General features: G+C 41.9%; 1 protein-coding gene across 1 annotated transcript in view; it reads right to left on the bottom strand.

The window, feature by feature from the left end:
* The window catches only part of plcl1 (phospholipase C like 1), a 114,301-nt gene that overhangs the window by 29,659 nt on the left and 63,038 nt on the right, over nucleotides 1–21,604 (bottom strand). Inside the window, exons 3-6 of the mRNA XM_015037515.1 lie at nucleotides 6,329–6,403; nucleotides 2,726–3,013; nucleotides 2,318–2,611; nucleotides 956–1,347 (exon numbers count right to left, since the gene is read on the bottom strand). Of these exons, the coding sequence (XP_014893001.1) occupies nucleotides 956–1,347; nucleotides 2,318–2,611; nucleotides 2,726–3,013; nucleotides 6,329–6,403 (1,049 nt within the window). The remainder of the gene's footprint in view (nucleotides 1–955; nucleotides 1,348–2,317; nucleotides 2,612–2,725; nucleotides 3,014–6,328; nucleotides 6,404–21,604) is intronic.

The following is a 21,604-nucleotide window of genomic DNA, read 5'->3' as shown; positions in this document are numbered from 1 at the left end:
CCACTGAATGAACCCAGTGCAGAGTCATGTGTGGAGACTTTGCAACAGTGCAGAACAATATGTGCTTATGGGAAATATGTTTATCTACAAAAAACAAAAACAAAAAAAAACATTTCATCAGTCAGCTAACCCCCGTACAAGTGTAACGGGATTTGTTGGTGCTCATGCGGGATCACCGTGAGAGGCTCTAAAAAGTGAAAACAATCCCCTACGCATGCCAGAAACAGAAAACCTAAACATGCGTACATAACCAGCCACTAATCCAGCTGTGGTGTTAGGATTGATTGGTGTTTGAACTGCAGTAACACCTGCGATTACACAGAAACTGTGGACTTATTTATAATTAGTAAGCCGTGTTGCACAGACACAGCTGGAGAGCATTTTGTTTTCCTTCCATAGTTTTGTATCGTGTACAGGACCTTGTGAAAATATGCAAACCCCTTAAGCTTTTTTTACATTTTGTCACAAACACAAACAGGCTGAGCAGAGACAGGATCAGTCAGCGCAGCAGCCAAGAGGAGGCTGGAGGAGGGTTTTTTTTTTCCTATTTTCTCTCTTTCTACTGAAAACTGGATATGAAAAGTTTTCAGTCTGGTGTTTTGGTCTCAACTAGCTCTACTTTCTGAAGGACAATTTTGTTTGCAGAAATTTCATAACTCATTTTATTTATAGTTTCTGTTTTGTTTATTTATTTTGGATATTTAAAATGTCTTCCAGTTTCGGTGTTAAATATTCACTAGAATTTAAATCTTATTGATCTTTGAGAATGTGCTCATGCATTATTATGTCGCTAACGTCATATTACCTGAAAACAATATTATTGTTTATCGCAATAACTTTTGGGGAAACAAAATTTGTTATTGTGACAATCCTAGCCTGGACTAGCAAATGCAGCTCTCTATAGAATCTAGATATTTTTCTTTTTCTGCTCTTCTAGCAAAGTGAGCCGTCAAACCTGATGTAGTAGTGGGCCAGGGGCAGGTTCATGTCCTGGCAGACCCCCAGGTGTTCGGGGTCCAGCAGCTGACACTCGGGCGACTGCAGGTAGCGGGCGAACCCATCCAGGCCCAGCAGGCCGCGCTCCCGGCCCTGCGCCGACGGCTCGTAGCGCTTCAGCAGCTCCCAGCAGCCCTCGGTCGTAGCCAGGGACAAGCCCTGCTCCGTCTCCAGGAAGAGGCGGAGGTCCTGAGGGTCCAGGCACTCGCGGTCCTGGGACAGCTGAACCAGCAGGAAGTAAACGTCGGGTCGGGTGCAGAGCTCACAGAAGGCCTCCTGGAACTCCTCCCGCGTCACGTGGGAGGTGAGCTTCTCCTTGCTCCGCTGGATCTCCTTAAATCGGAGGCGGACCTGAGGAAAGCACAGAGAGCATGATCAGGTACCATCCGGTCAGTCCGAGTCACAGAAAACTCATTTAGGTAACCACTGACCCAACACTTAGTAAGCTAATTCACAAAAAGGAATAAATGTGGCTTCAGCCAACTTTCTATCTTTATTTCAGTGAAACAAGATGCAGCAGATCGTCTATCAGTTTATCAGTTTATTGTTTCGTCTCTTCATTTGTCATCTGTTGGGGCAGCAGCACCAGAGCCACCAGGGCCAGAGACCAAAAGGCTCAACAAGCTAACGGCTGGTTCTGTTCTGGTTCTGTTCTAGGGATGACTGTGGAACCTCTGGAGATGATGATGCAAAGAAGGATTTTACATAAAATCAACAAAACTATGGACAATCGTGAACATCCTCTTCATGATGCCAGCTGCGTTTTTGTTACAAATGTATGCAAAATTGTGTTGCGGTTCCACTAATGTTGAAAAAAAAAAACTGTCACAAATGTGGTGTTTCCATTAAAAAAGAAGCACAATTAAAGTAAAATCACATGTGATTAAGTTTGTTCATGAGATAAATCAATAAAAAACAAGCTACGCCTTCATCCTTCCACCACTTCCTGTCGTCTTCTCCGTCTTCTCTTTCAGCAGTAAGAGCTGGTTCCTCGACTGATGCGTAAAAAATTTTCCATTGCAGTTTTGCAGCGCATGCTAATTTTGATACAGCTGTAAAGCAACCCAAAACGTCTAAAAAATTTGTTTTTGCAAAATCGGCATGTTTCCAGTAAGCAAATTTATTTTCAGAATTCCAATTTGCGCAGTTTTTTTGGTCAATGGAAAAGTAGCTACTGCCTTAGAAAAACAGTATCTTCAGTCAGAAGCTTCTTCAGATTTGCTGCAACACAGACTGCTACGATCTCCTCTTGTAGACGTAGTTCCATCTACAAGACTGATAAATTTTGAATCAATATGAGTTGCAACAATATTTAGTTTACCTTTGCCTCCTTGATGCCAGGGCACAGCTTGCAGACTGTGGTGACAGCCACATCCTCTGATACGATCCCGTAGCCATCCTCATCAACCAGCGCGAACTCTGCTGCCAGCCACTCGCTCCTCATCTTGCTTCCCAGGCTGCCTTCTACCGCCACGCCTCCATCGCCCTGCCCTCCTCCCACTACCCCACACCCTCCTCCAGCCCCGCCGATGATCGAAGGGTGGGCGAGAAGGTAACGCAAGCCCGTCACCCAGATGTTGGCCACGTCAGCTGACAACGCCACCAAATCTAGAGACTGCAGAACGGTGGGGAAAAAATGTGGGATGTATTTTAAAAAACAACAAAAAAAAAAAAAACTGGTGATGACTTTTCAGAATTCCCTTTTCCAGAATAAAGGTGGGGCTGTTACCTGGTACTCGTCACCATGAATGATGGAGAATGCGGCTTCCTCGGCCAGGTGTTCAGACAGAGGACCGTTATGAAGAAACGTCTCTGTGCTTTTCCCAGTGCGGACCTCCTTGATGCTGGACACGTCCAGTCTGGCCCGCTCCGAGTCCTTTTTGGACGGCTCCCAGCGCAGGCAGCTCAGGTCCGTGTCCAAGGTGTAGAAGCGACAGTAGACCCTTGAATTGGGTCGGATCTTCTTCAGCTCACACCCACCTTGCATGAAAGCCAAGCAGTCCGCTGCACTGCTCACCTGCAACAAGAGATCAGGCAAATCTTGGACTAAGGGTCAAAGTGGAAACACGTTTGTGGAAGAGAAACACCAAATTGTTTCCAAAACTCCTTCCAATGTGGATTCTCTGAGCTCAAAAGAAACACGTTCAGCATTTTAAAAATCACTTCTAGGAAAACCTGCGGGTAGCTTGCTCTTCTGCCAGAAAGAATGACCTTCATCTTGTGAATGTTCTAAACTAACATGTGTGATGGGCTTCACTTGAACCCAAAGGTTTGAACACTTAAAGGGATATTTTGGAAACATCTTACAGTACATGGCCCAGCAAAATGATCAGGCATCCCCAAATCATCATGTTTGTAGCTCTTCTTCAAGTCGTGCACAATGACTTGAAGATCATATTTTTCAAGATCTGAACATGTTGATCTCATAGGCTTGATTTTGGGCTCATTTGATCACAGATCTCTCTCCCAAACCTTCCCAGAATCCTTTAGATGTTGACTAACCAAACCTAAGACAGCCCCAGAAACCTCACAGGCCGTTCAGTCTGTTACTGGGTCCTGTTACTAATGCCGTCATTGAAGACTGCTCTCAGCTGCCACTCATAGGTTTTGCACTGACCTCTCATCTCTCTTGTGATCAACCTCTCCTTGTGAGGTGTGTAGAGCTCCAGACAGAGAGTGATTGAAGGTCATTTTTAGATTTTCACCATTAGCCAAATAATGACACCAACTGTTATCGCCTTTTCACAGAGTTGCTTGTGGCCCATTCTAACCTTGTGCAGATATGCAGCCGCTAGGAGCCGAGATCAGGAGTATCCATAAATTAACTGATTGACAGATAATTGTAATTTGTGAACCACACAGAGAAACAGCCAAATAGCTGGCGATCGGATACTCGCTCCTAAATCAGTTTGTACATTTTCAGTGTCTGTGGATAATATTCCACTTTTAATCAGACTTCCCTTAAAACTTTAACTTACAAAACTGAGTAGGAGATCAAACATTCATTCCCCCGCTGTATTAAAGGAAAGCAGTCAGTACTAAGAGGACCTGGTTGACCTTAGATTCTTTCAGTATTGTGTTCAACATGAGTCTGTCTGTACTTCCTAGTGGAAAGCCTCAGAAAATGTTTAGTAGCATGAAAGACATTGGTCTGGAGGTAATCTTTCTAAAGTTTCTCCTCATTGTCGTAGGACAGCACCCTACAGAACAGCTAAGGATCCTATAGATGTACCCAAAACCCACTGGGCTCTGGTGAGTCTCCAGCGGTCTGTACAGGGAGTTAATGAACCCCAAGGTCACAGAGGGACGACAATCCCTTCAACCTCAACCTGGACAAAACATAACGCAGAAACAGTTTCTTTGCCAATGTTTCAATGACTCAGGAGCCTCTCGTTCATGAAACTGGTTCTAGTGTTAAACTGGCGCTAATGCTAGCTTAGTCTCTGTACCAAGTCTGATAAACCGCTTCCTTCTCAGGCCCAACTCTGAGCTGGGTTGGAAGAAAGAACCGCTTTTGTCAGGAGTTGGAGGCGGGCGTGTGGAGACCAACAACCAATAAAACACTGAGTCCACCTTTGGACTCATACAGTGAAAACGCAGCGCCTGCAGCTTCAACTAAACACCAGATTAGCAGTGGAACAACACAGGCTAGCTGCTTCTAATGTTTGTCCATCCCCAGTCGATAAGGCGGTCAAAGGGACACATTGACCATCGCTCACAGCTGATCTTTTCTTCTGAATCCAAAAACACCATTTCCTCCTCAGTTGTCAAGCACTGTTTTTTAAAGGGGCGGTAGTATTTTCCAGGAACATAGTGCCATTTTACAGCACAATCATGTTTTCTTCAGTTGCTATAAAAACATTGTAAATATCAAACATGACGCCTCTGTCTCTTTAAGAAGCTCCTGCTCTTTCCGACACTTTGTCTTCAGCTTGTCATGACAACGTTCCTCCATTCAGCCTTTAACAACATTACAACTGTTGGACTGAGAGTGGACTGTAAGTAAGATACATTTTTTTTCATTGTTTCTTGAAGAAGCTGCAGCCTTTCAATATTTACTCCACATTGTTGCATTTCTTCTGAATATTGAGTGGCAAAGTGTTATTTTCTGACTCCAAAAACTTCCACAAGCCAACGACATGAGTTTGGGACATCTCTGCAGACCGTTTCAAAGGTTGCCCCACATAATGAACAACACCACACACCGTCTGCATGTGAAATAAACAGTGACTTTAGTCAGAGACTTCTTCTGCTCCCTGGAATATGAGCTGATGCAGGTAATCCATTAAAATAAGCTTATAAGGGATTGTTTTGTCACATCAGGAGGCTGTTATCTTTCATCTTTTTACGTTTTTTACATTTAATTTTACTTCTTGCTGCATTGAATTTATTTCCACCCATACAGCCCATATTTAAGTCTTTAATAATTTCTGTTATTTAATTTCCCTTACGTCTCATTTCTGTGAATGCCCAGATGGACAGCACTGCGAGTCGCGGCCCCAAATAAATTGGAATCATTTCAATTGTGGCCCGACTTTTCGTAGCAAACACACTGTGGACGTAAATTTCAAAAATAAGTTTTGGCACACACGCGGTGGGAAAAATTAATATTTGATACACTGTCCATTTTTTAAGTTCCCTCGTGTACAAAGACTGTAGAGGTCTGTAATGTACACCTCAACTGTGAGAGAGAATTTATTTTAAAAATCCAGAAAATCACACTCTATGATTTTTAAATAATTCATTTGCATTTGCAACGCCTTAGCAGAATAACACAGACCTGTCTGACAGCAGGCCTGTATGGCAGCCTGGAGGGTTCAAGTCACTGTTTGTGGAAAGAAAAGCGGTCAGGATGTTCAGGAAAACCTCCGGGACCACCGAGGCTGGGAACGCCAGCGACTCCATCCACAGTAAAGACAGTTTAACTTCAAGAAGTCAAGAATTTGGACTTGTTCCATAAACACAAATCAACACTGCTAAAGCTAACATGCTAACAATCAGTTCTGAACAGAAGAGTGCTCAAATATGGAGCCAGAACTGAAACAGAAACTGGAAAAAATGTGTCACAAAGATCCAACTTAACTCCACTTTATTGATGCACACGTCAGTGTGGACGTGTGCACATGTTGGAGAGTTTTTATGAACGTACGACAAAAAAAATCTATAATTAATCCAAATTTTTACCCAAATCTTGTTTTCCAAAATGACTGAGGCTTTCGTTGTAGAATAATTCTGCCTTAGAAAAAGAAAGGTTCAAATAATAAGAGCCAAACATGAATGTGACATTCATGTTCGTGATAAGCGCTGACCGCAGGGGTCGACTTTAAGCTACCTTCTTCTCAGAGGGCATGCTGCTGAAGGACACCGTCTTCTTCCTGCCTCCGCCCACCTTCTGCACCGACGGGTCCTGGGGAGACACAAGGACACCAAGCAACACAGAGTCAGATTTTCTTTTCTTCTTAAATCCAGAGCAACAAATCAAAAGAAAGGCTCAAAAGGGGAAGTAAACACCGTGGCAGCAGATTTCTGTCTGATTTTCAGAAAAAATTAAAGTTTATATGAACAAGCTTAAATGAATATGATCTGATTTAATTTCAAACAGAAAACCAACTATTACTCCTGCTGCCACTGACACACAGCAGTATTAATACAGATAAACATGCAAATTGTTATGGTTGATTGTAAAATATGGGCCTAAACATAACTAAAGAAATGCACCTCCTTACATATTAGCTTAATTTATCATTCAAAAGAAGAGAAGCTAGCATGATTCTGTCAGCTAACCAGCTGTGTGCAGCAACATGTGGGAGAGGGGCCGCTGTGCCATCCCTCCAATATCCAGAAAATACTGCTCACCTTCTCTGGCAACAAATTAAGTTAAGTCAATTTTATGCATACAGCACATTAAAGCAACAAGACACGTCAAAGTGACCACTTATGACAACAAGCAATAAACATGATATTTTGTCAAATGCCTTCATCAAAATCATCAAGCAAACATCTGTTGATCAACGTTCCACCAATCAGAGGCAGCTCCGAACAGGTGGGTTTCCTTCTGAAGGAACTCGGTGTTTCGGCTGTTTTGAAGTTTTCTGGACGTTTGTTCCAGATCACAGGAGCATAGAAGCCGAACGCTGTTTCTCCTGGGACTGAAGTACTTTAATCTGAAATACAGCGACCGACAAGGTGGAGGAAAATGTCACGACCGTGGTTTATCTTGACTCCAAGAACCAGAACCAGGCCTTACTCCAGGTAGAAAATAAAAAATAAACACACCGTCTCTAAAGACATGAATGTGTTTGTGCCGAAGAAACAACAGAACAGAGGCGGTGCAGATCCCAGTCATGATGACAGAAGAGAAGCTCTTCCACTGTCTGCAGAATACCTGAGAATCTCTAACTGTTGTCCACCAAGTATCACCTGAGAGCAGGTTACATAAAGCAGCCTACTGATGCTACAGTTACCACAGCAGCCAGCTGTATATTAACACATCAGTCGGTGTTAGAGCAACACACGGGTTAGATGTAGGCGGCGGTAACCCCCATCGTCACAGCAGATGTAGAGGTGCTAGAAGCACAGGCCGATTTTTAATAGCACCTTATATTAAAATACACACTGTGTGACGTTATTATGTAATATGTCACACATTTGTTTCTTGTTCTTATTAAAACTCATTTCGGAAACATCCTGGTCGTATTCCCATATTCTGGACATAGAACAGAGAACATTGAAGCTCTGTGAAGGTCAGAAAAATAATTTTTAAAATAAAGATCCAAAGCATCAGTGGAAGAACATAATAAATATGTCTCACTCCATGTGGTGGAGACGTTCTGTAACATGATGGAGTTTGCATTGAACACTGCAGAGCTGCTGATTTAACTTTGGTGTTTCAATTTAAAGTAAAACCTAAACATTTAATTTATTTTTATTTTTTTTAATAAGGAGAGTAACCGGCGTTCTAATAGAAAAGTGTTGAATAAGCAGGAAAGTTTAAACTGCTCCTCTTTAACCCTCCAGTGTTCTCAAAGATGGAGTCATTTGGACCCAACAAGCTTTTTATTTTGTGCGTGGTCCAGCAGGATCGCACCGAGTTTTGTGTGTGTGTGTGTGTGTGTGTGTGTGTGTGTGTGTGTGTGTGTGTGTGTGTGTGTGTGTGTGGTTTCAGGAACTGATGGTCTGATGGGACTATCTCCTCATCTGCCGTGTTCCTCCTGAGCATCGCAGTCAGACCGCAGGACAGACAAAGCACCAACAATTAGTTTTCATTTGGTTGGTGAACAAGAATTCACCGGTTATGTAATTATGGTATTCTTTATAAGATTTAGTGCCGAAAATTGAATCATTGTTGTGAAACGTAACCATAAGCTTTTTATCAGTGTTCCAGAAAAAAATGTCATAATTTGCTGAAGCAAAACCATTTCTGAGATACAAGTTAATATGGTATATTCAATCTACAATTAACTGAAACTAGAGTTCAGTTAAAGTGGACTAAACAGGGCTGGTGTGAACGCGCCCTAAGTGTGTGTCCAGGACGAAGCCAGAGAGACTGCCGTCAGCAGTGAGGAGGGAATCACTTGTGTTGTGGTGAATAACGAGTTGGGCTAAAACCTGCTTGGAACAGAAAAACGTCAGCTTCCTCTGCTAGACCAGTTACCTTCAAAACCTCAAGTCCCATCAGCAGGACGCAGTGGACGGACGCAGAGCTCTAGTCTGACAAGTGTGTGTGAGGTTACCAATCTTAAGTGTGACAAACACGAGGTTATTCTGTCTTGGAATCGAAAGTCACTCGGTGTTTTGCTTCACAGCAGGTAAAGTTCAGGAGAAATCAGGCACAGTGTGAATCTGTCAGCTCGTTGTGACAGTGAACAGTCCCCGGCGCTGACAGTAACCCCCGCAGAGGGAGCCGCTTCCCGTCTCTGGCTGCACAGATACAAAAAGACAGCCTGATTCTGAGACCGAGAGAAAATGTTGAGGAGAAGTTAAAGACTGTTAGGTCTGCACAGGGTTCGCTTGCAAACAGGTCGTCTCTGGTGCAGAATGAGGAGCTGCTGCTGCTGCTGCTGGTGGTGGATGGGACCAGCTGCGTCTCCACTGACTATACAAATATGTAAATTCACATTTCGAAAATAAATTTGCTTAATGGAAACATGGCAATTTCGGAAAAAAAAAAACAAGTGATGTATTTTTCAATAAAAAGTTTTGGCGCTAGGATGAGATGGGTTTTTGGCCATAGAGAAATTGTTGTTTTTTCTTTTTGTTTTTTCACAAAACTGCAATGGAAACACTTCTTTCACATCATAAGTCACATGATCAGCAACCAGTTCAACACCACAATTGCAAAATTCTGTTTTTTTTATTTGTTTTTTTTACATTAGCATGTTTTTTTGTTTGTTTTTTTTTTTTTTTTTTTTTACATTAGCGAAATATCAACAAAGTTTTGCACGTTTGTAACTGAAAAGCAGCCAATGACGTGCGGCCGTCTTTCTCTCTGCTGCTGGGTTTTGGGTGAGTTCTTTCCATCAGAAGACCAGGAAGGCCCAACGAGAACTCCACATGTGGGAATCCTATTAGCAAAGTTTTTCAAACACTAACATAAGTTAACTCCATCACTTGGTTAGTCTAAAGGTCCCTTAGGTATGCATGTGCGTGTGTGTGTGTGTCTCTGTGTTGCCATGGTGACGTGTCCAGGGAGTCTCCCACCTGTAGCCCAATGACAAGCGGACTTAGACTATGGATGCAGTTTGAGTTTGTCTTTATTTCTCTGTTTTTGGAGGCACCAAGAGCTTTTGTTGGCAAACAGTTGTCAAGGTGGCTCTGTAAGCTGTACCGCAAAAACATGTGCCAGAGCAACAAGCATTTAATCAGCAGTCAGAATCATTTTTTTATGTGAAAGGAGCACGCGGCGTCTGTGGCAGCCTGCTGGTTTGCAGAAGGCTGATGTGAGAACCTCCTGCAGCTCACGGCTGATCTATTGAGCAGGGAAAATGAATAAAAGAACATTGGCTGTGCCAGGCGCTTCAATTTGACAACTTTACCTCCTACACAACAGCAACCCACATAAACACTCTGGTAATTAAATCACAAAGCAGCGCGGAAACTGTCAAACATCCTGCGAGCCGGCAGGAGCGTGTTCCTGGACCGGCTCACATCGAGTTACAGTTAAAGTTTATTTTCATACTGTAGGTGCTGCAGTAATGTGTTTAGAGCAACAGAAAACTGATGAGAAAATCAGATCAAAGCATGTCCAGGTGCTGAAGTGGCCTAGTCAAAGACCAAATCTAAATACAGGGACACAGGATACGACAGGAGAGGCAGACATGCCATTTTATTTTAAAAAATGTGAACTTCTGCCTCCTTTTGAGTAAAGACAGTTTATGTAGCTCAGTTCAGTCATCTCCATTTCACTTACGAAAGTCAAACCAGGAAGTTCTCCCACCTCATGACACCAGCTACTAGTGTCCAACTCCAGTCCTCATAAGCCATCAGCCAACAGGCCTGACACAATGACAACTGGCTGGACCATAAATTGTCCCGTAGGTTATTGTGATAAACAATAATATTGTCATTTTCAGACCATTTTTGGTAATGTAATGGTAATAGGATAATAATGTAGAAAAACATTTTCTCAAAAATCAATAAACTTTAAATTCTAATGAACATCTAACGCTGGAACTGGAAGACATTTTAAATATCCAAAATAAATAACCAAAACAACAGAAACAACAAATAAAATGAATCATGAAGTCTCTGTAAACAAAACTGTCCTTCAAATAAAAGAGACCAAAGAACCAGAATAAAGACTTTTCTCATCTAGTTTTTCGTAGAGAGAGAAAAGAGAAAAACGAATAAATCATTCAAACAGAGTTTATGGAGCTCGTTTTAATTTATTGCGTGATTATTTATTGATTTACTGATTTATTTCAACAAGCTTTCCTACTTGTGCCCAAATCCCTTTGAGAAAGTCTGGCAAGACTTTGAAAACTCTTGACAAGTGGAGTCTTAAAGCTGAACTCGTGACAGTAGATTTGTTGGGCTTCTCCTCAGTGAGACAGCAATTCTGAGAGGCGCACTGCCAGAGAGGACGCGTACAAACGCAGAGAGAAAATTAATGTCTCAGCTCACACTGCGAAAATATTTTGTTCACTAAATGAGAAAAGCAGGTGAAGTGAGGCTGTAAAGGAGGGGCTGATGGAGAAGCAGCTCACTATTTGACTTTTTGTTTAAATTAGAAAACTGTGAGTTGTGATAAATTTCTTAGCAAGTTAAGAATTTTTTATTTATCGCTGTCATGAATTCCAATAAATGGAATTCATAACATTATTCACTGAAACTGTCTGTAATGTCTGTATTTATTATGGGTTCAAAGAGAGTATCAATAAACACCAAGGAATTTGAAAATATGATCAGATCCAGCTTAGTAACATAAACCACACTTCTTTATGCGACTGGCGTCTTAAGGTCACCTAAAAATGACATCATAAATAGTTCTCATCGTCACTTTTGTCATTATCACAAAATATTGTGATAACACTTCAAGTCCATTTCACCCACTCTTATTTCATTGTGTGCTGCTTCCTATTGGTCAAACACATAAAAAAAAAAATACCCATAAAATACATTTTGATATACGTACGCACTTTTAGAAATGCTGATTTATTTTTTTTTCAACTTTTTTTTTTCCACCAGAAGGAAACTTTCAACAACGACGCTCATTTTTTACAGACTCTGCTAACATTGTTCAGAGGAGCAGAACCATGTGCAGGATGAAGTGTTCACAGAGCCCAGAGGAGCGAAAAAAAAAAAAACCCCGGCAGTGATTACTTCCAAGAAAAGAAGCAGAGAACGCAGAAAAGGACAGAAACGCTTGACGACAATCGCTGCCCCTCAGCTTCCACGGCACAAACGGCAGATTGATTTCCGATTCAATTACCCAGACAGCGGGGCATACGGCGGGCCAGCGGGGTCAGAGTTTGCTTGGTTTTCTTGACTGACGCAACTGTCCCACTAAATGTCTTTTATATTAAGTTGCTCAGTGGTAAAGCCGGACAGACGAGCTTAGAGAAAGCAGGTCAGCGGGTATTTAGGTAGAGTCCGGCTCGGACATTCGGGAACACTGACGTTGTTGTGGCTGTCGCTGCTAATCCGTTGTCAGGCTATTATATTTAAGCATGTTTCTACGGACGCCCTGACGTCTCGCCGCTGGACGCAGGACGCCACCCAGGAAACTACAGCCATGCCTTTAATGCCTTGCCTTGCCTTTAATGTGAACTTTGGTTTGGAGTTTAAAATCGGGCTTCATTCAGCTATAATCCACAGCCTGCATCAGGCTTTCTCCCTCTCTGCCCCCCACTCTTGTCTCTGAAACTAAAATTTTTCTCTCTGCTTGTGAATATTGCCAGAGGAAGAAAAACTGTGGCGCAGATGGAGAGATAGTAAAGAAAATGAGACCAACAGCTGCAGGGAAGAGGAGAGAGGGGCCAGACAGGACGAGACAGGAGAATGGATTTAATGTGAAGGGTGGCTTCAAGTGGGCAAACCAGCAAACCAAAGAGAGCAGCAGTCGGTCCTCAAAGCGTCTGACGAAATGAGCGAGCGAATGAGAGATGAAGGAGTGGTGACCCAGGAAGCAGGGAAAACAAATGGATTTAAAACAATAGGTTATTGTCATGGGGAGACATGAGCAACTGGAGAGGCTCTTCACCCGGCAAACTCTTCAAAATGGTGATGATGGCTGGACGCAGGAAACCCGGGAGATAAACAGACTCCGGTTCAAAGGTTAAGTTCACTGCAGCAGCACACAAACTGTCAACTGACCAGGATTAAGCAGAAGGTACAGGTATCTACAGCAGTGAAGGAAATAGCTTCTGCTCTGACATTCTCTTCCTTCAGTCACATTCACAGTCTGGAGGAGAACGGGCAGTCGGGCTTGAGATAACAGAAACACGGTGTTAGCTTAAATAGCCACTTGCTACAACCGAGGGAAACAGAATGACTGACCCAGTTTGGGCAGCTGAGCATCACTGACACACCACAGCCTGCCTGAGTATTGCTGATGAGTCTTTTCAGTTGGAATATCGTAGAACAGGAATTTCACAGATTGAAGTCTCAGCTGACAAATCAGCAGAATATCAAGTCAACATGAACCAAAATCTGAGGATTTTTCAGCACCTTGTTGAATCTGTGCTACAAAGAAACAAAGTGCTCCTAGCGACCAAGCGCTTCCTCAGCGCTAGTATTGTATGAATAATAAAGTGACTGGTCACTGTTTACATCATTTCTACTGTTCTGATATTAATGCATCTCAAATGCCACGACCCAATAAAACGCGTGTCAAACTCCACGACTGCCATAGTTAGCATAGGTGTGTGCTTATGAAATATTATTTTAACAGTCAAATCAAATTAGTTTTTATTTGTACAGTGCCAAATTACATCAGTGTGAAGAGGGTGTTACATATTTTAATCTTAAGAAATAATCTACACTTTAACAGATTATCATTGGGTAGTTTCATCTGAAATATCGACACAGGGTCTTCATGACCTCAGTGAAAATGAGTTTAATACCACTGCATTAAAGCATCACTTACTATGCTGATGCTCCCTCTGTGCTTATAAACAGGTTCACTCACATCAGCATGTCAAATGCTTGAAGAACCACCTACAGCATGGCAGAGGGAGCAGCTGGCAAATTACCTCAGCTGATTATTATTTGACCACATGGGGGCACCATCAGAGAGTGTATGAAGCAATCACCTGTCATCTCCAGATCATTAAAATATAACAATAAACACAGAGAGTGTATATTTCCTGCTACGTACTAAGGCCTGGCACTGGAGCATGTAGATTTTTTTAATGTTTTTTTTAATAATTTTTAACACAATGAACACCATATATAGACATTCAAGTCCTACCTGAAACAGTAATTTTTATTTTTTGTTTTTGTGAATTTGACATAATTAATCCCTATTCAAACTACACAAATTTAGGCACAGTGACACAGACTTGATAGACAGAAGAAGATTGTTGTAAGTCACAACAATCTTGTAACTTTATATTTCACAGAATAGGCCTCACGGCTTGTGTACAGTCTCAGGGTGCTGGATTTGGGGTGGAACCCTCCATGCATGGTTAGCTTCCGAGTCTTAACATCCATGGCCTTTATCTCTTACATTGGCCAGCTAATTATTCCGGCAGGGTATCTGATTACTGGCAAGGCATAGCTGTTTATTGCACGGATCTTGTTCTTGCCATTGAGCTGGCAATGGCAAGAGGTATTTGGCTGTGGCTCCTTTCCTTGTGACCTCATCGAGGTTGCCATTTGCTTGTGGTATTCCCAGGTACTTGTAGCTGTGCTCTATGTCTGCTATTGTTCCTTCTGGGAGTGAGACCCCTTCTGTGCGGACGACCTTCCCTCTCTTTGTAACCATCCAGCCACACTTTTCTAGTCCGAATGACATCCCAATGTCAGTGCTGTAGATCCTGGTGGTGTGGATGAGTGAGTCGATGTCTCGCTCACTCTTGGCGTATAGCTTGATGTCATCCATGTAGAGGAGGTGACTGATTGTGGCCCCATTCTTGAGTCGGTATCTTGTTGATGATTTGGCTGAGGGGGTTCAGGCCTATGCAGAACAGCAGTGGGGACAGGGCATCGCCTTGGTATATGCCACATTTGATGGACACTTGTGCAGGTGGTTTGCAGTTTGCTTCACGGGAGGTTTTCTACAGCCCCATCGAGTTTGCAATGAAGGCTCTTAAGAGTCCTATTGATATTGTACATCTCTAAGCATTCAATGATCCAGGTATGTTGCATTGAGTCATAGGCTTTCTTGTAATCAATCCAAGCGGTGCACAGGTTGGTGTGTCGGGTTTTGCAGTCTCGGGCGACTGTGTGGTCTACAAGGAGTTGGTGTTTGGCTCCTCTGCTATTTATGCCGATGCCCTTCTGCTCATGTATTTATCCATGTGCCCGCTTATCTTAGCCGCTATGATGCCTGACATGAGCTTCCATGTTGTAGAGAGACAGGTTATTGGCCGATAGTTGGATGGGACTGAACCCTTTGAGGGATCCTTCTGGATCAGGGTCCTGGTGCTGTCCAGTTTTTCATACCTGAGACTCTTTCTTGGAAATATATATATTTATATACATATATTTCATAAATTGACATATTCTATTCTACAAAATAGAATATTTGTAGAATATTGTACCTTAAAAAAGGTGGTAAAAAAGGTTTTTTAACACCTTTTTTAATAGGTGTTAAAAAAGTAAAAGCAGTCATGAAATTAGTAAAAAAAAATAGTGGCATTTCATCAGAGCTTAACTCAATATTCCTCTGGCTGATGGATGTGTCTCTTCCTCCGCCTCCATGTTTTGTTGTCTGTTAGCAACGGTTTCTGTGTATGATCACCATGTGGAAAATTGCCTTTATAACCACCAGCCAACGGCTCTAAACACTGTAGTTTATTCACAGAGCTAACTGATGGAAACCAGTCTGATGCCTAGTCTCTGAAGAGAAAAAGTTTTCACAGTTCATTCCAGGATGAAAGTACGGTGCAGTCATCTGCACATGTCTGCAGGCTGAGCTGGCTGACCGCGACGGCGCGCAGGTTGCTGAAGGAGAGCGCCAGATGTGAGCAGGGGAAGGCTGCCGAGGCTCTTTACACTGAACAGAAGAGGGTCAGGAAGACACTTCAGCTGTCAGAGGGAGGAAGAGCGACGCTGTGCAGATTGTCCTCAACCCAGACGGAAGATGGATGGCCAAAACTCTGAGTGAACCTCAAGTTATCCCTTCCAAAACTTTGATTCCGTCATCAACTTTAGTTTTATCTGAGCAACATTTGCTTGGGTGGCTTTTTTAATGTCTGTCTGTCCAACAAAAGGGCAAAGAGCAGCTACCAACGTTGACCAAGACCAACAGCCACAATCACACATTCTAGCTGCTGCGCTGCATGAAACATGAAGTCAAAGCAGCAGCTTTACAGAATGCATTTTTTTATTTTTTTTGCCAACATTCAGTTTTTAGCTACTTATGATTAATCATGTTGCTTCTATTATTGTTAGCAAGAAATTTTCCATCACAGAAGTTAAACAGGGACGAGTACTTCCTAAAATAAATACAAACATTTATGGAACCATTTAAAGGGAATCAGTTCACTTCACCCTCCTGTAGAAAATCTGGAGCATCTTTTTCCACTGAAGAGCCACAGCCAAGCAAAAAAAAAAAAAAAAATCAACCTTATCTGAATGTCCTGTACCAATGTTTCATGTCAGAGTGTTTATTGTTGCTGACTGATAATATGCTGGTCAATGCTGTGCATCGCTGCAGCATAAATGAAGTTTTGCTTCCCTCTGACTCCTTCACAGCATTTTTCCACCACAGTGTGTGTCTGCAGAAGGATTTTACCGCCAAAAGTCGTTTCATTCTGCAACTTTAAACACACTGCAAAAACACAAAACCTAAGCAAGTATTTTTAGTCTAGTTTCTAGTGCAAATATTACAATACATTTGAAATAAGAGAAAATTAACTTACAAGTAATTTTTCATCAAGCTATATGAGCCTGATTTAAGTGAATAACTCTTTAATATTGATGAAAAAGTCCTAGTGCTACTGGCAGATTATTTCACTTATAACAAGACATTTTCCCCATAAGTGAAATAATCTGCCAGTGGAACTAGAACTTATGCATAAATATAAAAGAGTTATTGATTCAAAACAAGCTCCTATATCTTGCTGAAAAGCAAATTGTAAATTAATTTTGTCGTATTTCCAGTGTTTAGTTTGGTTTCTATTTGCACTAGAAACCAAACTAAAAATACTTGGTGAGATTTTTTTGTTTTTACAATGTAGAAAAAATAGAGACTTAAATAAGTTGCACTACTACGTGACAATAAATGTATCATAGTTTACACCAATAATATTCCAGTTGTCAAACATCAACTGGGTGAACTCTGTAGGTCTAAAGTGCAGAAAATCACTAAAAGAATCTAAAGGAAATCACCCAAAAACATCAGTGTGAAATAAATCAGGACTGGACCCAATTACAGCTAAAACTGTGAAAAACATTTCCAATCAAAGTAGGACAGTAAAAGCTGCAGAGCGGTGGATAACGAACGCTCCATCCTGCAACATCAACACCCTGCTAAGAAAGCTGGAAGCCGTTTCCTGTCCAAGTGACCTTCAGCTGCAACATACTTGCGACAACTGGGACATTCATGTGAAAATCCATTAACGGCACTCCGACGCTGCACGCGCTCTGCCATTCATCACCGCCTGCAGCCCAGCTGACCGCCGCCGTCCACCCTACGCTGCCCTAACCTGCAGCAGGCCGCTCACAGCAGGCCGACACCTGGTGGTTCCATAAATCCAGCCCAATCTGATCCCATGATCTGGCTAATGATCCCTCAGCACACTGGCAGTAGATTACCTCAATAGATTACTGTGCTGCCGCCCACATCCACAGCGCCGCAGCCACTAATCCACCGCGCAGGCCAGGCACAACGTGTGTCACGCAACGATCAAGAAGGAAAACAAATATGGTGGCAGAAGCTCTAATTACACATTGTTGACTTTTTGTTTTCCATTGTCTTTCGGAGGTTCTTCTATGGATACATGGCTCCTTGTGTGTTTGTAGTTGTTGTTTCAGGTGGCTGCACGGCGGCTCTGTTGGTTTCACTGCTGCCTTGCACCAAGGTTCAGATCCTGGCATGGCATGTTCTCCACCACGCATGTTTGGATTCTCTCCCCTCACAGTCCAAAAACACGACTGTTACTTTAACTGTCAGTGATGCTTGTAATGAATCATTTATTTATTACTATGTGTTAGCTTCAAATTGTTCATTCAGTTAGCTTTGATGAATATGAGATGTTAAAGCGCAACGCCAAACCAAAGTTTTGCACTACCGGCCCTTTAAGAGCATTCATGATCTTGATTTGGCCCAAAACAAAAATGACTTTGACGGCCAGAAATAAACACCTGGCAAATATCAAGTAGTTTGTGTCTCTACGAGTTTTATTTCAGAATTGAATAACTAAAACAAAAAAAAAAAACTTTTTATCATTTTTTTTTTCTATTTATTGAGATGCACATGCATATTATGTAATATCAGTAAAACCATTTACTCAGCTCAACTCAGTCGGCGTTGCTGTAAACGTGGAAACCTTGACAGGTTTCCACGTTTACAGCAGGTGCTAAAACGTGATATGTAGCACAATTCATGAACGAAAGCCTTCGAACAGGCAGAACCTCTCTGCAGCCTTTTAGTCGTCAGGCCCTGCTTCTTATGCGCTCAGCTTTAACTTTCCCAGCATCGACGCTGCACAAATACGCCTGCTGTCAGATAAAAGACAGCGTGCTGAAGACGAAAACAAAGTCAGAGTGAGGAAGACAGAAAAGGAGATAAGGGAAATAAATCAGATTAACACCGAGGGAGTAGTGTGAAAGCAGAATGATTAATTGATACCCGTGTCTGTGTGGGAGTATTCACAGATATGACATGCATTCCCAAGAGAGCGCACATAAGTGAGTCGTTCGACAAAAGGTGGGTTTTTATATATATATATGTATATATATATATATATACATATATATATACATATATATATATATATATATACATATATATATATATATATATACATATATATATATAAACCTCCCACAATAAATCTATTAATCGCATGACAAATTAAAATGAGATCCATCATTTCCATGTTGCCAACAATCGTTCCCCCTTTAATATCTGTTACGTTATCGATATGTTTCCCTTTAATATCCTCATACAGCCGACATTTTGAAAAATGCTGCAAAGTTTTGACCGTCAGCGCCGAGTCTTTGCTTGTTTTCCCTGTCAAAGCTGAATTCTTAATCATTTTCTAGCAGCAATTTTGGTTGCAGAGACTTCATAATCCATTTTAGTTATTGTTGCTCCAGTTGTTTTGTTTATTTTGTATATTTAAAATGCCTTCCAGATCCGGTGTTAAATGTTCTTCAGAAATCAAAGTTTTTGATTTGAGAGAGCATACTCGCATTAATACAGCTTTATTATTGCAGTGGTTGAAAATGGTGTTAAAGTGACAATACTGAAGTTTATCGCATTCATTTCTGGGACGGTTTATCGCCCAGTAAAGTTTGTTATGTTGACAGGCCTGGTCAGGGTGTGTGTAACTGATGCTGTGTGAAGCTGGTCGTTAGGTTTCAGCTTCTGTGTGTGTGTGTGTGTGTGTGTGTGTGTGTGTGTGTGTCGCTGTGTAACACCGTCTGTCTCCGGGTTTCAGACTTCAGGTTATGCAAGAGCAAAAAGCGAGCTCTCAGGGCAGCGCTGCATTATGCATTTATGATCTCAAGTAATGGAAAGCAATTACCCCTTACTGAGGCTGCAACGACAGCTTTTTATTTCACCCCACACTTGTCTGTCATTAATGAGGGGATTTCTGGGAAAGGAGAACTCTGACAGCTCCAGGTTTTACTCTCTAGTCTGAAGTGAACAAAAAGTGACACACACACACACACACAAAAGAGAAACTTCTCAAAAAGCGATAACTCAGATTGGTTTTACTTTCAGGTCTTTTCAGAGGTTCGGTCTGGCGACCATCTTAACGTCAGCTTCACTCTGACGTAGCAGTGAGGAATAACTACAGGTTGGGATGGAAACTCTACAACTCAACGGTCAAATCAGTATCAGGTGTGTGTTAGAGCCAAGGTTCTCAAACTGTGGCAGCGGTACCAGAGCTGGTGCCGACTGCCTCTAGTGGTGATCAGAAGAAAGTTTGGTCTCCCTGGTGTCAGTTCCTTCTGCTGCAAAAAAAAAAACAACTAACTAACCAGGAAGTAAAGCCAACAAGAAACAAGAAAGTATACTGTTCTTTACCATCACCGTCTACAATAACTCTTTCATGAAATGAGTTACACAGATCCACTTTTTTCACTTTCTATTCAGATACCGACATCTGAGTTTCAGCATCGGCTGATGCAGAAAAGCAGCCCTGAAATTATTCCAAACGCTTCTATTTTTTAAACACAGACATAAAAAAATAAACAAACTGACTTACAAATGTATTTGATAACTCTGCACCAGTACAGCACACTGAAACACACCAGTAGCTTCACAGGCTTGGTCAAACATGAAAAAAACTATTTTAATTCGTTCAGTCAGTGCAGAAAAGTCATGAAAAATACATAATGAAGAAACCGAAACGGACAAAAACAACAGATTGACTATCTTGGTCAAGCGTAAAAATAAACTGCAATAAACCTTCTGTCAAACGGTTCAGAAAAAGCAATTAGTGATTCTAAATATAAAGTAAAATAATAATGCAGGATGTCACTCAGAGCACCAAGCATAGAATTAGACTGAACAGATCGGTCCGTAGGAGTCAGGCACATTGTTGTGGACAAATTATCTAAAAAAAAATTCTACATCTGGACCAACAAAGGTGTTGATATTGGATTGGTGCATCTCCAGTTACAACGTTTATTTTCCATATGGGATCAATTAAACATTTTAGAATTAAATCTGAATAGAATAGAGCAGAACGTTTCTATAAATGTATTACGTGGTTCACAGGTGTGTGTTTTAAATGGACTACAAGCTGCCGCAGCATCCACTGCAAGCAACCACAGACATATGAAAACAGCCGTCCAGTGCAAACTTCACAGCAGTTCAAAGGTTAATGAAAAAAGAGCTGCAAATATCACTTTAATATTTGAAAGTTGGGCTTGTTCTGAAATGATACAAATCTCTTGGCACTGCTCTAAAATAATCTCTCTCATCAAAGTAAAGATGCTAACAGAGACTGCAGTTAAGATAAGGTAGAGAAAAAAACCTGAACTATCCCTTTAAAGTGATAGTTCTTGGGCAAGTCTTCATTTTCCTTCAGGTTTTCCATCCAGCTCATCCGTCTAAGTTCAGGGGTACGGGTGCTTAACGCTTTCAGGTCACAACTTCATTAAAGAGCAACACACACACACACACACACACACACTCACATTCCTACGGGTAATTTAGAATAACTAATTAGCCTCACAGTCATGTTTGTGAACAGTGGGAGGAAGCTGGAGTTCCCATCGGAGCCCACGCACGCACTGGGAGAAAACACAAGCTCCATGCAGAAAGACCCCCGGCTCATGCGATTAATCAATTTATTGTTTATTGTGACAGGTCTACATGTGTATCGGCATAATTTGTTAGTTGGACAGGAAACACTGTTTTTTTTGGCATCGTACGAGTCGCATGATCAACAACTGGATGTTGCCACTGAGACAAACCCCGAAGAAGAAGAAGACAACAGGAAGAGTTCGGTGGAAGACGTTGCTGCACGCTTGTTTACTGGTCTCATGAACGAACTTATTCACGAGTGATTTTAATAGCGCTTTTTACATTGACTGCATTGGCAAATTTGAGTTTTTCCCGAATGTCGACAAAGTTTCGCAAACGTTTGCAACGGAGGTGCAGCTCCAGTGAAACCCTTCCCCTTACCATTCTGATGTGAACGTTCTCTGGAGCTCTTATACTCACTGGCTTCTGCCAGGCAGAGCACATAAATTAAACTATTGTGGCATCAGGGGACAGACCAAACCCACCCAGGCAAACAGACAAGAGGACAGCGTCTCC

The sequence above is a fragment of the Poecilia latipinna genome, unplaced genomic scaffold, assembly GCF_001443285.1.
Source record: "Poecilia latipinna isolate Pla-1442-1.1 unplaced genomic scaffold, P_latipinna-1.0 Scaffold408, whole genome shotgun sequence".
Lineage (NCBI taxonomy): Eukaryota > Metazoa > Chordata > Actinopteri > Cyprinodontiformes > Poeciliidae > Poecilia > Poecilia latipinna.
The sequence above is the reverse complement of the archived record's forward strand: the minus strand, read 5'-3'. Positions and strand labels throughout refer to the sequence as shown.